The 15374-nt window shown below is 38.0% G+C and overlaps 1 protein-coding gene across 1 annotated transcript in view; it reads left to right on the forward strand.

The window, feature by feature from the left end:
• Nucleotides 1-15374, forward strand: part of ADGRV1 (adhesion G protein-coupled receptor V1) — a gene marked incomplete at both ends in the record, with an annotated part of 282764 nt that overhangs the window by 216261 nt on the left and 51129 nt on the right. The window contains one exon of the mRNA XM_082336231.1: nt 10026-10183. Within this exon, the coding sequence (XP_082192357.1) occupies nt 10026-10183 (158 nt within the window). The remainder of the gene's footprint in view (nt 1-10025; nt 10184-15374) is intronic.

Here is a 15374-nt window from a genome sequence, read left to right on the forward strand (position 1 = left end):
GAAAGTCATCAAAATATGAAGCCATGCCACATTTCAGTCAGCCTCCACTGCTTGAACAACCACTCTGGCCTGCCAAGTGTAATTTAGAGGCAGTTGTAATTTATGCTGACTGGTGTGAAATTGTTCTTCCCTGCTCAGTCATGTAGAACAATCAGCCTAATCAGAGGGAAGGTCCTTTCTCAGTGTGCTCATATGAAGATTTCTGAAGGACTATATCATGAAAGGGGACATATTGTGTCTTCCTGAGTCACAATACCACTGTGCTTGCCTTCCAGTGTTCGACCTACCCAAGCCATGTCACTTCTTTTAAAACTTGCTGTGGGCCTGAGGTTATTATGAATAATGAGCCATTAGAAATGCAGAGTGCATCTGACCATTAATGCTCAGCTTCAGTACAGCCTTTTGAGTCTTATTTTTATCAAGGCATCCATGGCCTTGTGTAGTGATGCTGGAAGCCAGATGTTTGTTTTTATCAAATCATGGTTTCACACTTTTTGTTGAGGGATGCATAGCATTTAGAAAAACAACATTATTATCACAATCATTATTATTATCATCATCATCATTATGTAATAATGTATTTTTAAAAGAATGGAAACTGATGCTTTCTTTTAATGCAGGTCATTATGCAGCTGCAATACATTATTTTATTATGACTTTTTTTTCTGTAGTTGTTGGAGTTTTCTGCCTTATACAAAGATGCTCAAACACTGCTCTCCGTTTCTGAAACAGCACAGATATAAGCATTTGCTGGCTGGGAAATTATGACATCCAAATTTTGTGTTTAGGCCTTCATTTATATATTTTACTATTTTAACTACTGAAATACAATTATCACAGTATGAACTTAGTGTAATGAATCAGTATTTCAATATACTTTATTAACTGATTTTAATTTACACATAAACACTGTAAAAAAACGGTAAGGAGATACATTCCCCAAATCATCACTGAGTTTTCTGTAGAAATTTGATCTTACCAGAGTAAGCCAAGACAAAGAAAAAAAAATACTGGTGTATAAATTTTCAGGACCAACTTGAAATACTATAAAGGGATCTGCTTCTCTCCAGCTGTTAGGTATCCACCATCACCTTAGGTATCCACCGTCACCCAAAATTAGCTGTTTCACTAGGCCTCCTAGAATTCAGGAGTTTACTACTTGTCACTTTTGAAAGTGTTTTAAATTATAAAATGATGCCTCAAATTCCATTCATGCAAATAAAAGAGCTCTAAGGACAGATACCTGGCCCAAAGGTTAAGTGACACAGACTGGTTCTCATTCACATGTGTTTGAAATCTCTCCACCAGCCAAAACTACATAGCACTTGGTCCTGTATCTGCTCTGGTCTTTTCAAAGAGTCTTCATAGCAATAAAATGTATTGCATTGTGTGGGTTTTTTCAATTCAGAGTATCTGAAACAACATCAGAGTTGCATTGACGGCAGTCAGGGAGTGTTTTTATAACACAAAACTAAGGGTATGTATGGTGTGCCCTCACAGGTGGCACGTGGGCATTTTTGAGAGCGCTAAGGCCTGGAGTAGGGTTGGTGTTGATAGACTGTAGAGGATGGAAGGAGTAAAACCTGCTGCAGTTTCATCAGTAATGATTTTTTTTACTCAGTCTGCCTCTGCCTAGACATTGTTTTGAAAATACCTAGTTGGAGTGATGCAAAACAGAGTTAGGCATTTTGGATGGTAAGAGGATCCATGCTTGACTATAGATCCCTAGATCTTAATTTGCCAGTGTGAGTGTCCCCCCACTAAGTCAGTATTGAATGACAACAGGAATTCTTCATAGATCCTTCTTTTTCCTTTTCACTTAACCAGACAGATGTATTGTGCCAACATTGGACCAACATCTAGTTGATAAATGTTGTTTCAAGCTGTATTTGGATGTAAATGCATCCATAGAGACAGAGGCCTGATTGTCTGAGCATTGTCCTGACAATTGCAATCTCCTGCATTGTGCTTTTTGAGCTGGCACTGACATCCTCAAAAGTCTTGTAAAAATTATTTTACATCACTAAGTTTTCATTCTATGCTGCAAATAGAAATTTAAGCCCCTCAGCTTGTGTTTTCCAGCAAGAAAAATATATCACAACATGGAGAAAGTATTATTCTTTTTTTTTTTTCCTACTCGTAGATTGCCAGTTCTTTTGCCTACTTGTAGTTTGCCAATACATGTCCCTTCTCTTTAGAAAAAAACAAACAAAACAAAACAAACAAACCAAAACAAATCAAAACAATTTTTTTCAGTCTTTCTGAGTGGAACACATTTATAAGACCTCTGGTAGCCTTCACAGCTCTACTGTGAACTTTATTCATTCAATTAATGTTTTTGAAACGTGCCAAAACCAGACACAACTTGCCACTGAGGTTTTGGTAATGCTGACTAGAGCGGAACAGTTACTTCATATGTGTTGCAACACACACTGCTGTTCATACATCCAAGTATGACATCTACCTCTTTGCAGCAGCATAAAGTTATGCCTCATGTTCTGCTTAATGTGATCCACAGTAATTTCCAAATTCTTTCCTGCAGAATTAAGAACTAGCCAGTGAGTGTGGTAGATTTGTAGTAGGTTTTACAAATTTACTTTCCTTGTGTTGAATCCCCCTTTGTAATTCAAATAGTGTCAAAATTTTCCAAGTGCATTTATAAACCAAACCTGTAACCTCAGGAAAGAATGAAATCAAGTTTATCTGAGTAATCTGTTGTCCAGAAAAGCATCTTGATTTCTGCTTTTTAATTCTTCATGAGCTGAACGTTTTACTTGTCTCATATTTGTTCAGTTAGATCTGTTCAACAGGCCGATACATCAGTTAGATCATGTCGTTGCCCTTTCTGAACTTTGGAGCAATGTTAGTCTATCTCAAATTTCCTTATATATTCAAAGATATATTGAAAAAGACTGTCAACAGACTATGTTCTCAGGTAAATTTTTCAGAATTCTTAGATGGAACTTCTCAAGGAATCATGACTTTAAAATGTCTTTCAAATATTTTTCAACATCTTTCTTGGTTACTAATGGACTGGAAAATTTTACATTTGCCTCATATGATACAAGCCTGGGATAAAGGAATTTCCATTCGTATTTACCACAGCACAAAGCTGGGAAAGAAGTACATTCAATGTCTGTTATAATTCATAATGTTATTGACATCTGAGATCTGTTCTGAAAAAGTAGTATGGCATTCAGTGGGGACATGTGGAAAGAATTGTGTCTTGCCAAGAATAATTAGCTATGCAAAAATAGGATGGGGAATAACTGACTGTTTACCAGTTCTGCACGAAAAGATCTCATGCGCATTGTGGATGATAAACTGAGCATGACTCAACAACTCTGTGCTACAGCGCAAAAGGCAGACGTGGTATTGGCCTGTCTATAAAGGAACTTAGTGTTAAGGACACATAAAGTCCTGCTGTGGTCATGTACTGACATGAAATGCTATCAAAGGTGCTGGACCTCATAATTTAAGAAGTACGTTAGCAAAATAGAGTAATCAATGAGACTGACAAAGGTCTTAAATATAAAATATGCTCAGAAAGACTGAAAGATCTAGATTGTTCAGTTAAAAGAAGACCAAAGGGGAAAATTATAGCAATTTACAAGTAGATAAAGAAATGTTGCAGCAAACAAGGGAAAAATCTGTTTCCCACATTTGTGTTGGCTATGCCAAGATGTAACGTGTACACCACACCAAGAAAGATTTAACACTGGGAAATGGTGTCTAGAGGTAAGTGCTGTGAAGCACTGAAACAGGTTTCTTGGAGAGGTTGCATGTTCTTTATCAGGCTAGACAGACACCAGGCAGTAACAACGTAGGGTGTGGTAGAGAGAAAAACTTTTTCATGAAGAGAAAAGCTTTTTAGTTCTCAGCCACAGTACAATTTCCTTTAGTACAAGGTTCATAGGGACAGTGAGTCATTGCTGATGGTACTTCAAAAATATTTTCAAATTCTCACCCGTGTTAAACCATCCCATAGCTGTGTCCATGATACCATCACAGGCCAACATTTGCTGCAATGTTAAGTAGCAAGGTAGCATCTGGTATAAATGCAGTTGTTTTTTGGCTGGGCTGCAAACTTCCTATTTGTGCAGTAAAGCTTAAAACCCCTCCAAATAAGTGCTACGTGACCTCCCATTGCCCAAGGCAGTTATAGGACACATCAGAGTGGGCCACTCTCTTTAAATGGGTCTTCCACTGAATTTTAATACGTGTTGAGTCCATGTTTTCATGGTGTTGTGTAGTCTGTTGTTAGCCTATCTAGAAGACTGCATGAAGTGGAATGAAGACTACAGGTCTAAACCCATGTCCCTTTGGCACTGTGAATTTTTGCCTAATCTTGTAGAAATGTCTAGAATCTTATCTACTCTAGAAACAGAAATTTCTCTGGTATGAATGTGGCTTGAATTTCTTCAGGAACTAGTGAGTATCATCTCCAATGTTACCCATTTTAAGCTCAGTATACCCTTTCTGACTGGTTTTCTTCATGTCAGTTCATAGCAACATAAGCAACTTTTTTAAAAAAACAGCACATACAAACAAAATTGTCCACATACTTATTTCCCTGTCAGGGGAGTGGAAAACAAAACAACATTAATCTTGTTGCTTAATGTATTTATGGAAAATGACTACTCTTACAATATAAAACAAAGATTGGAACTGTATAATCTGTTCAGGCTGAGAATTCGTCAGGTTCAGGAGGCTTTGACACTGCAAAAGCCGCCACAGTTATCTGCTCTGAGGGTATGCCCACCACTGATTCAGTCTCAAACAGTTGCTAAACACTGCATTTTACTGCATGTAGTTTTAAAGTCAATGAGCATTATTTTTCATTTGCTTTAAAATGCTGCGCTTTAAAGCTCCGTGGCTCATGAGCTACTCTGCATTGATTCACTGTGTTTATTCTACAATCGTGGCAGATGGCCATGTGCATAAAACATCAGCAATCCTGAATCGTCTGTGTAGAGTCCATGTACCGGGGTCTCTAGCTTGGTGCTAAGGGAAATAAAATAGTACAGCATTACCTGGACATTTGGTGCTTTGGTTTTGTACCTTGCTGCCAAAAGCTGTGAAGGTATTTGATATAAAGAACAGCAGTATACCACAACAAGCAGAAAGTTGGAAGAAGAGACCAGAAGGAGCAGCATAAACTCCTGTAAGAATTATTGCACTAGATGTAAGCCCACACAGGAGCAGTTTGTCAGCTGAAATTGCAAACAAACATATAGCAGAGAACTGAGTTTATTGGTGATTCTGAGATGCAATGCAAGAGAACAGATCTTCTCAGAGAAGCTGCCCAAAACCTCAGAAGCAGATAATAAATATCATCATCTAGGATGAGTTCATAATAGAAAGACATTTTAGTTTTTGGTATGCTGCTTAGATACAGGTCATACACAATTTGCTGCAGATAATTTGTCAGATTAACAACTTTGTAGCAAGTCATTATTTGCAAAAAGCGTTTCCATTGTCTAGCCTGCTCTGGACTTAGTATAAAATTTTTGAGCATGTTCTAGAAGAAATATGGAATGCCAACTCAAGGGTAATGTAGCTTTCTTCCACAACAAAGCCAAGATCTGGAACAGAGCTAGTTGCTTTTTAAGAAAGCCCAGAGTGTGTGAACATCTAGTAGTGTATGTAGATCATAAACTAACTTGCATATTTCCATTTTTTTAACATTGTGTCATCTACTTTGTGAAGAATTTGCTGAGTAAGCATGAATAAATTATTCAAGCTTTGGCTTTCATTATTGGGTTTTTTTAGGTACATAGATTTCATTCTCTAAATGGATGTGATGAAATACAAATATAAGTCCAAATTCATGTGTCTGACCTTTGCCTTTTACTTTCCTGATGTAACATGTGCAATATGAGCAAACTCAGATGGTGCCACAATTCTCTGTTCTCTGTGCCAGGCTGCCTGCCAACTCACTGTGCCAAAAGAAAGGGAGAAGCTCAAGAGTTGTCAAGCTTTGTCCCCAGAATTAAATAATAAAAATTAAAATAAATAATAAATAAAAAAATAGCAACAACAACAGTAATAATAATCTAGGTCTAGCTCTGGAGAGAAACTCATGTGACAAGTAAACGTCAAAAGGTTAACTGCCTGCTGACAAAACTAAAAGAGAACACCAGATATTTTTTTTTAGACCGAAAGACTTGCAATTTTTTGTCAAACTTAACTTTCCATAGTTTCAAGACGAATTTGAAGGAGATATTGTCCTTAGAATTCAAGGCATGGCAATAAAGGAATGAAACTATCTATAACACATTGAGCAATTTTAAATCTTTCTTGTTTAGAAAGGAACAAAATATGTCAGTCCTTTCATTGAATAACTTCCTGAATTTTTAAATAGTCCTTATTTCCTTAGCAATGTTGCTTGGTTGTTTGTTTTTGTTTTTTTTTTCCTTTTTTAATATTAATTATATAATTGTGTTAACAAATAGTTCCAGTGTACATCATGTCAGTTGTCTTCTCTTTTTCCTTTAAAAATATTAGGAAAAATAAAAGAAGGCATTTTGCATCTTACGTAGCTGGAATCCTTCTCCAGATTTCAGGAAATGTTATGGTTTAAGATATCACAGCAGACTTTACAAAGACACTTAAAGGGTCAGATAAATATGCTTCGCCCCTTGAGAAGAAAGCAAGCCTAGCAATCCCTTTTTATAGATTAGAAGGGGGAAAAAAAAACAAAACAAAGGTAAAGCCCTGATTCTGGCAGGCCAATAAGTGAGGTCATTTTAATAAATTAATTGATTTAAATATATATGATTTTCTGAGGTTACGTCTTTTCCAAAGAAGAGATGATATTGTCAGTTAATTTGTATGTCCTAATCTCTCTGTGTTTGTTGTATTTAAACATATCAATTTAGACTGAATGAACATCTGTAGTAGTTCTCAAGAGAGAAAAAAATCTTATATATTAAAGCTGTTTCTCATCATTCTATTCCTGGCAAAAAAATATGTAAAGCAAGTGTTTTATTGCTTCATACTGAAGGAAAAAAAACTAATATAGTTCCTGGTTTGTTTGATTTTTTTTCACTTTTAAAATGATTAACAAATCATTGCATACTACTATGGAATTATACCTTAGAGAAGATACATACTAAAGACAATTATTTCTAAAATTATGTCTAGCCTCTTTCATAGAATTATAACAGATACAGACCTACACAGGGCTTTGGATAATGTGTTTAACGTTCTCATAAGTTGGAAAAAAATTTTGTAAATTAGAAGTGTTTGAGATGGAAGTAGACTGCTGTTTATGGAAAAAGTGACACCAGAAGTGGGGTAGGAGATTGAGAGGCTACCAGAGGGATTCTTGAAGATAATGAAAAGAAATTAGTTTAGCTAAGAGTAGTGGAAGAGAATCAACAAATGGGAATATGTTACTATCAAGGTTACCAGAGAAATTTATAGTAATCAAAACAAAATCAGGGATCAAAACAAAGCGAATGATCAGAACAAGGTGGTCAAAACAGAAGCAGAGATGGAACCTCCATTCAGATGATTGATAGTCAAGAAGGACAAGAGTGGAGGCAGCTTGGGATGAAAGCTAAACAGTTGTCTTTTCAATACTAGGTAAGCTGGTAGCAAAACTTCTCAAAACAGTCAGGAAAAAATGTACAATTTGGTACTGCAAGAAACACTAGAAGGTGTTCACAGGAAGTCACAGAAGCTTTGTAACAAAATGACAGTCTCTGAAGAAGTTAACAGTGTTTGATTTTTCTCATCCCCATTGCACAAGGCATGTATTTCAACTGATAGCTGTATTTTTTCTTGCTATTACTCAGATTCAAAACAAACAAAAACCTTATAGTTACTCACCCAAGAAAGAAATACAAAAATAACTTCATTATGAAGAATGTTCTGTCTTTCATGGATTAAAGACTTACTTTACAAAGTCTAGTGCCTGTTTAAAAAAAAAAAACAAAAAACCACAAACTTGCTTAAGGGCTATACTGCAGGAGATAATGCTTTTCTTTAAACAAGTAAGGTTTGTAATTATGTAGTTCATTCCAGTTTCCACATCAGTCTTTCTAGGCCTTTTTCTATAGAATAGTGTTCTGGAACACCAACTTAGCTGTTGTTTTAGGACATTTTTCTTCTATTCCTATCCAATGCTAGGGATACGAGACACGTGGTAGGTCCATGTGGCAAATGTGTCATGGTAATGGAATAATAACATGTTGTATAACATGTTGTATAACATGTTGTATAACGTGTTGTATCCAGGAGCCAACCATCTTGACAGCAGGTTGAGGGAGATGATCCTTCCCCTCTGCTCAGCACTCATGAGGCCACACCGGGAGCTCTGGGTCCAGTTCTGGGCTTCTCAGTATAAAAGAGACATGGACAGACTGGACAAAGTCCAATGAAGGGCCACCAAAATGAGTAAGGGACTGGAGCATCTCTCCTATGAGGAAAGGCTGAGAGAGTTGGGACTGTTCAACCTGGAGAACAAAAGGCTCAAAGGGATCTTTTTAATGTATATAAATACCTGTAGGGAGGCTGCAAAGAGGATGAAGACAGGCTCTTTTCAGAGGTGCCCAGTGACAGGGCCAGAGGCCATGGGCACAAAATGAAACACAGGAACCTCCATCGGAACATCAGGAAACACTTCTTCACTGTCTGAGTGACCAAGCACTGGCACAGGTTGCCCAGAGAGTCTCCATCCTTGGAGATATTGAAAAACCATCTAGACACAGTCCTGGGGAACCAGCTCTATGTATCCATGCTTGAGCAGGGGGACTGGACAAGATGACATCCAGTGGTCCTTTTCTACCTCAACCATTCTGTGATTCTGTGAAACAAACACCTTTAACTGCAATAGAGAGTTCCTACCCTCCCTCTTGCTTGCTTATTTTCTCAGTGATGTTATCAGGTGGTGTCTCAACTTGCTGTCTGATTGAGCCTGTACCTTTTGAAGAGAGTTGTAGAAGGTATCTAGATTCTGCTGGAAATGATTTGGGGATGCACTGAGTGTGCCTGACTGATGCTGTGGCAGAGCTGGCGCAGAATGCAATCCCAGAGTCTTGCAGGACTTGCTGGATAGAGTACTCGTGTCCACTTAAGCAAAACCAGTGGCTATACCAGGTACAGTGAAACGTGTACCCAGGCTGTTCTCAGATGTATATTATATCAGCATGGACTCTAAGGTTATTCAGCAGAGCTGACCTGACAAACAGAAGGGCTGGGTAAGTTACACCCTCTTAATAGGGACAGCAGTGACCACATACTCTCTAGACATACTGACTCCCGAGCCGTCCCTTGGGCTACTCCGTTGTGCGTCATCTCTAGAGTAGGTCAGTGGCAGTAAAGCACATACTGACCTCAAGGGAGTTCACAGAAAACCCTGATCTCTCATACCGTTGAGAGCTCTCTTTAGCTATCATCTCCATATCCTTCAAGTCATCGTCTTATATGCGTAATTTGACTCTTTTTGGAATAGCTCGTGTTCCTGTCACATCTTTATAAATAATTATAACTTTAATAAATGGAAAGGGTAAGGAGAGACAGGACAATTTAAAAAAAAAACGGGAGGGAGTGAGCATTTGGCTTCAGTGTGGAAATGACATATAATTTCCAACAGCTTGAGGAGGAATAGTTATCTTGCCTTTAAGACTTATTCATTTATTTTAAAAATATATTTCTCAAAATTTAATTTGTGGTTTCAGGAGCTAAGTATAGAAAATTGCATCATGCCCTTTTAGACTTTGGTGACTAAGAGTGATCACATTAAATGAATATAGCATGCATGGAGTTTGTTAAAATATAATTTGTTCCATTGCAACAGTTTAAATCTCTTCAACATTGGTTAGGCTAAAATATAACATGCATACTTTTAAGGTGCAAATCTTATATTCTTTAAGATACGATAAGGCAATAAGAACCAACAGAACCCAATGCATCCTATCAAGGTTACTCTGGGAACAGAGTTAAAGAATTTGTGGTTTGTAAAGCATAAGGTGTCTCTTATTTTTATAAACAGTTTTTTTCCCCATTTTTTCCATCAGGTGCTTCATTCCAAATGCCTACGCTGCTCTCTTCACCGCTGCTCTGGTGCCATTAATGTGCTTGGTAGTGGTTTTTGTGGTGTTCATCCACGCCTACCAGGTGACCCCACAATGGAAAGCGTACGACGATATTTTCAGAGGAAGAACAAATGCTGCAGGTATGATTTGTGGGCTACCCCTACGCAAACAAGTTGGACTTTCAGAACAGTACTGACTGTTCTCACCAGGTCAGAAAACCCCACTAGAAACCACAATTCAATAGATACCTACACACTCGTTTAAGATTAAGCATGCTAGTGGTCCCTTTGAAGTCTGTCAAAGTACTTTAATGATGGAAGTTATGCAGACGCTTAACTGTCTTATGAGGATAAAAATGTGCTAAACCTAAACCAAGAAATTAGTATCATTGCTTATGTCTAGTCCAGTAAAGAGAATAGCGATAAGACACAGCACTGCCCTGCTTGAAGCACTGTGTCCCCATGCCTGGTTTTGGCTGGGGGTATTGAACAGCCCTGTCCCACGGAAGGCTGGGGCTGCTCAGGAGCACTGATTGCAGGTATGCAGGGCAGCAGTAATGTACAAACGCACGCTGTGCTCCTTTGCTCAGCCCCAGGTGTTGGCCACAGCTCCTGGCCCTTGTGTTTTTCAGTATATTCGGTCACTGCAGTCATGAGCCAGCTGCGTGTTGGAGTATTTGGAGTTAATGCCTCTGTTTTGAAATTTCCTAGCACTACTCGCAACTGAAACGTGCTTGAAAGAAAAGACCTGTTTCATGCAAAACAGGAAGTATTGGTTGTTCTCCTCTGTCAGAACAATTCAAATACAATAATGTTCCCAAAATAAAGTTGCAGCAGTTTAGAGCAATACTGTAATAATAGGACACTCTGTGGGAAGCTTAGAATAATTCTTTTGTTTTCATGGTGTTCTTGGAAAAAAAATCTGAGTTTCATAAACAAGTGCAAATATAGAGATTTTTAATAGAAATGTATCTATTTTCTCCCTGACTGCATGAAACCAGTTAGATTTCATAAACTTGTGAAAGATTCTTGCATCATTTTTTCCCAATTCATTAGATAAATATCATCTGAACTTAAAAGGGACAGTGCATTATTAAAAAATTCCATTGAGTATTCCAGTGCTTGTAACTGTTCAGATTTATAAAGACTAGCTGTCTTGTTCAAATGGTCAAATTTCCAGTGATAATTGTATTACGAAATGAGGGGGGTTGGCTTTTTTTGAACAGTTGGGTTGTAGAAATATATTCCTTTTATGAGAAAATTAAAATAAATTTTAAATATTTATTATCTGGACATTTCTTCAAATATTAATTTCTTTCTTAGTGACAAAATGTCAGCTTGCCTAAAAGCTATATGAATTTGGATAAGGTGTGATAAACATAAGCTTATAAGTATGATACCCAAGACCTTACTTGCACTTTACAATTTCCTTTCTTTCTGATGTAAAAGGGACTGCCTGGAGCAATCACAAAGGTGGCTCCTTATTCAGTCTTGAATAATAGAGTTTATTTATTTAGAAATAACTTTTTTTAGTATCTCTAAGGATGGAGATTCCATATTCCTATGTTGAAGGTTAAGGCTCATCTCAGAGCAGTTAAACAAAAAAAAAAAACAAAAACAACAAACAACTGAAAACTGAAACAATGCCATAAGGAAAGCTGGCATGCAAAATGGCAGAAAGTACTAATAGGAGTTATAATAATAGGGTTGCAACAAAAACTTCATTTGATTTAACATAGGATTCAGGGTGGGTTTTTTCTCCAATAGAGTCCAGAAAATGGTATAGAGAATGCTGAGGTCTCAGAAGAAAAGAAAAGAAAAAAAAAAATCAGGAAGAGAGACATTCAGTAACATGTCAAAAATGGTATGGTTTTTTTTAAAGCAGTTTGTAACTTTTACTACTTTTACACCTTCATGGCAAACTGATGTTTTGCTACCATAGGGCTTTTGCAAGCACAAATGAAAGTACCTCATGCAGTGTGGGTGAGAGCAAGTTGGAGAGAGACTGTTTTAGAGAAGAAAAAGAGCTGCCTGGTGAGGTTTATGGTGCCTGTGGTTGTATAAGGGCTCTCTGTGTAGCTGTGTTTATAGTGTAAGCTTCCAGAAAGAAAGGCCAGTGATTTCTCTAGTTTGTAACGTTGCCTATAACTACATAACATGGTATTTACTGCTAAAAAAAGGCCTCTGACTTTCTGTCTGAATATTTCTCTCCTGAAATGTGAGATAGTGGTAGTATATTTACATTATTTTTAATATTTTATGGGTATATTGTGCTTTTAAAGATATATTCAAAGGCAGTTTGCGGTGGTAAGACCTATTACGACTTTCAAATTTTGATCCTTACCATATGACCCACTCTTTGGACAAGATCACTCCACTGACTCCATGTTCTTACAAACTCAGTGAGACCTGCTCCGGCTTTAGTGCTGTTATTGCAACCACCACAGAGGATGCTGTGGGAAACACCATTTTTCATAACGGCAAAGTCACCTGCAATCAGCTGCATGATGATATCTTGCTTCAGCAACAGCGAGGGGCTCCTGGGTCACACCTGCACCACGTTCTTCAGTGCAGGCTTCAGTGCCATTTGCAAGATCCTATGGGGTAGGGAGTTCTTTTAGCAACGTTGCCTCCTTAAGTTGCACAGGCACCCTTTGCTGTTTTGTTATGGCACTAAATAAGCCAAGGTTTCTCTCTTTTTCATCCAAAACCAGAGGAAAGGTGGAGCTACCAAGGAACAGTTGTCTGTGTGTAGTGTCTTATTCTGGCTTGTCTCTGGCTCTCATCCCCATATTGATTTCCTCCCTATTCGATCACCCACAACAATGAACTCCTACAGCAAAAAAAAAAACCTTTCCTAGCCTCCAGCCTGAGGTTCAGAACCCAAACTTCCCCACTTTGTGCAATGTGATAAGTAATGGAAAAAAGAAAAAGAAAAAAAAATTCACTGCTTTGGAAAACTGTCTGCTCTCCATTAGTTACTTTCTCTAGAAAAAGAATAAAATTCTGGGTGAATAACAGTGTAAACATTTATGACATATTGAATCTAGAGAGCTGTAAACATAGATAAAAATATTTTAAAATATGCCTTTACTTTTACTAATAGTTGTGGGCACCTGTTCATTTCAATTCCAGAGAGCAAAGAGTATTAGAGAAAGGAAAAAGTAAAAGTTACATATATAGACATGTAATTATCATTTATACATAGACATCCATAAAAACACCTATTTGCATGTGAATATTTCAACTAGTAGTGCTTATTCCCCTTCTGGGAGTCATTCAGTTAGAAGATAGTTAAAATTGCAGTGTGATACAGATGACCCCATGTGTTTTCTGCAATAATTCATGCAAAACACTACTGAATATTGTCAATAAAAATAAAATAGCAAGGTCACTGGCTTGCATATTACCATAAAACAGAAGAACGGGTTGGATATGTAGATTTGAAAGAAAAAAAAGTTGTTATCTGGCTTCTAAGTGTACGTTCTTTAAGCCAATTCACAGATTGTAGGAAAAGCCTCTTAAACTATAGCTAGTAATTCTGCAGTACCATTTTTGTGATTTTTACTTGAGGAAGGCTATAACTAACTTTAATAGAAATTTAATAGGAATAGAAACAGTACAGTTTATCCTCATTTGTAGTGTATACTGTTTTTCTTTCAAATAAATTGAATATTGAAGTGACTAAGGTAAAAACTGAGTCAAAATTTTCTTACTCTCTTTTCTCCTATTGTTGCACTAATCTGAAGCTTACCTTGCAAAGAAGGCTCATTTTGAACTATCCAGAATCACAGAATCATAGAATGGTTTGGTTTGGAAGGTACCTTTAAAGATCGTCTTGTCCAAGCCCCCTGCTATGGGCAAGGACATCTTCCACTAGATCACGTTGCTTAAAGCCCTGTCCAACCTGACCTTGAACACTTCAGAAGATGGGGCCTCCACAACTTCTCCGAGCAACCTGTTCCAGTGTCTCACCACCCTCATCATAAAAAATGTCTCCCTTATATCCATTCTAAATCTACCCTCTTTCAGTTTAAAACTATTTATTTCCCCTTGTCCTGTCACTAAAGGCTCTGGTAAAAAGTCTTTCTCCATCTCTCTTATAAGCCCTCTTTAAATATTGAAATGCCACAAGAAGGTCTCCCCGGAGCCTTCTCTTCTCCAGGGTGAACAACCCCAGCTCTCTCAGCCTTTCCTCATAGCAGAGGTGTTCCATCCCTCTGATCATTTTTGTAGCCTCCTCTGGACCTGCTCCAACAGGTCCATGTCCTTCCTGTGCTGGCAACCCCAGAACTGGATGCAGTACTCCCGGTGGGGTGTCACCAGAGCAGAGGGCTATAATTGCAATCTGCTGGCCACACTTCTTGTCATGCAGCCCAGGATACAATTGGTTTTCTAGGCTGCAAGTCTACATTGCTGGCTCATATCCAGTTTTTCATCTGCCAAGTCCTTCTCTGCAGGGCTGCTCTCAATTCTTCATTCCCTCAGTCTGTACTGATACTGGTGATTGCCCCATCCTAGGTATAGGACCTTACACTTGCCCTTGTTGAACTTCATGAGGTTGACATGGGCCCACTTCTCCAGGCTGTCAAGGTCTTTCTGGATGGCATCCCCTCCCTCAAGCATATCAACTCTGCCACTCAGCTTGGTATCATCCACAAATGTGCTGAGGGTGCACTCAGTCCCACTGTCTATGTCATTAATAAAGATACTGAACAGTACCGGTCCCAGCGCGGACCCCTGAAGGACACCACTTGTCACTGATTGGCATTTGGACATTGAGCCATTGACTGCAATTCTTTGAATGTAGCCATCCAGCCAATTATCCATCAAGTATCCCATCCATCAAACCCATATCTCTCCAATTTAGAAACAAGGATGTTGTGTGGGACCATGTCAAAGGCCTTAGAGAAGTCAAGACAGATGATATCAGTTGCTCTTCCCTTATTTACCAACGCAGACAGGCTATCATAGAGTGCCACCAGATTAGTCTTCTACAGGTATTACAATAAGCCTGTCTGCTGTAGTAAAACATCTTCCTGAACTTCAGTAGCAGTACTGTGTTTACCATTTTGTTCTGTCTGTAAGAGCACAGAGTTTGTTGTTAGCCATACTACAGAGGTCTCTCATGTATTTTTGTTACTAAGAGCAGGATAACAATTCTGGGTTTCACCATGCTTATCTAAGAGAAAAATTTTGCCCCTTGGTAACTGCAAAAAGGATCTGTTTGTACATGATTAAATAGTTTATTGGAAAACTATAGGTTATAATTGGGGGGTTTTATATACATTTATACACAGATTTTCATTTATTAGTTGTACCTCCTTTTCTG

This window comes from Platalea leucorodia (genome assembly GCF_965183815.1).
Source record: "Platalea leucorodia genome assembly, chromosome: Z".
Classification (NCBI taxonomy): domain Eukaryota; kingdom Metazoa; phylum Chordata; class Aves; order Pelecaniformes; family Threskiornithidae; genus Platalea; species Platalea leucorodia.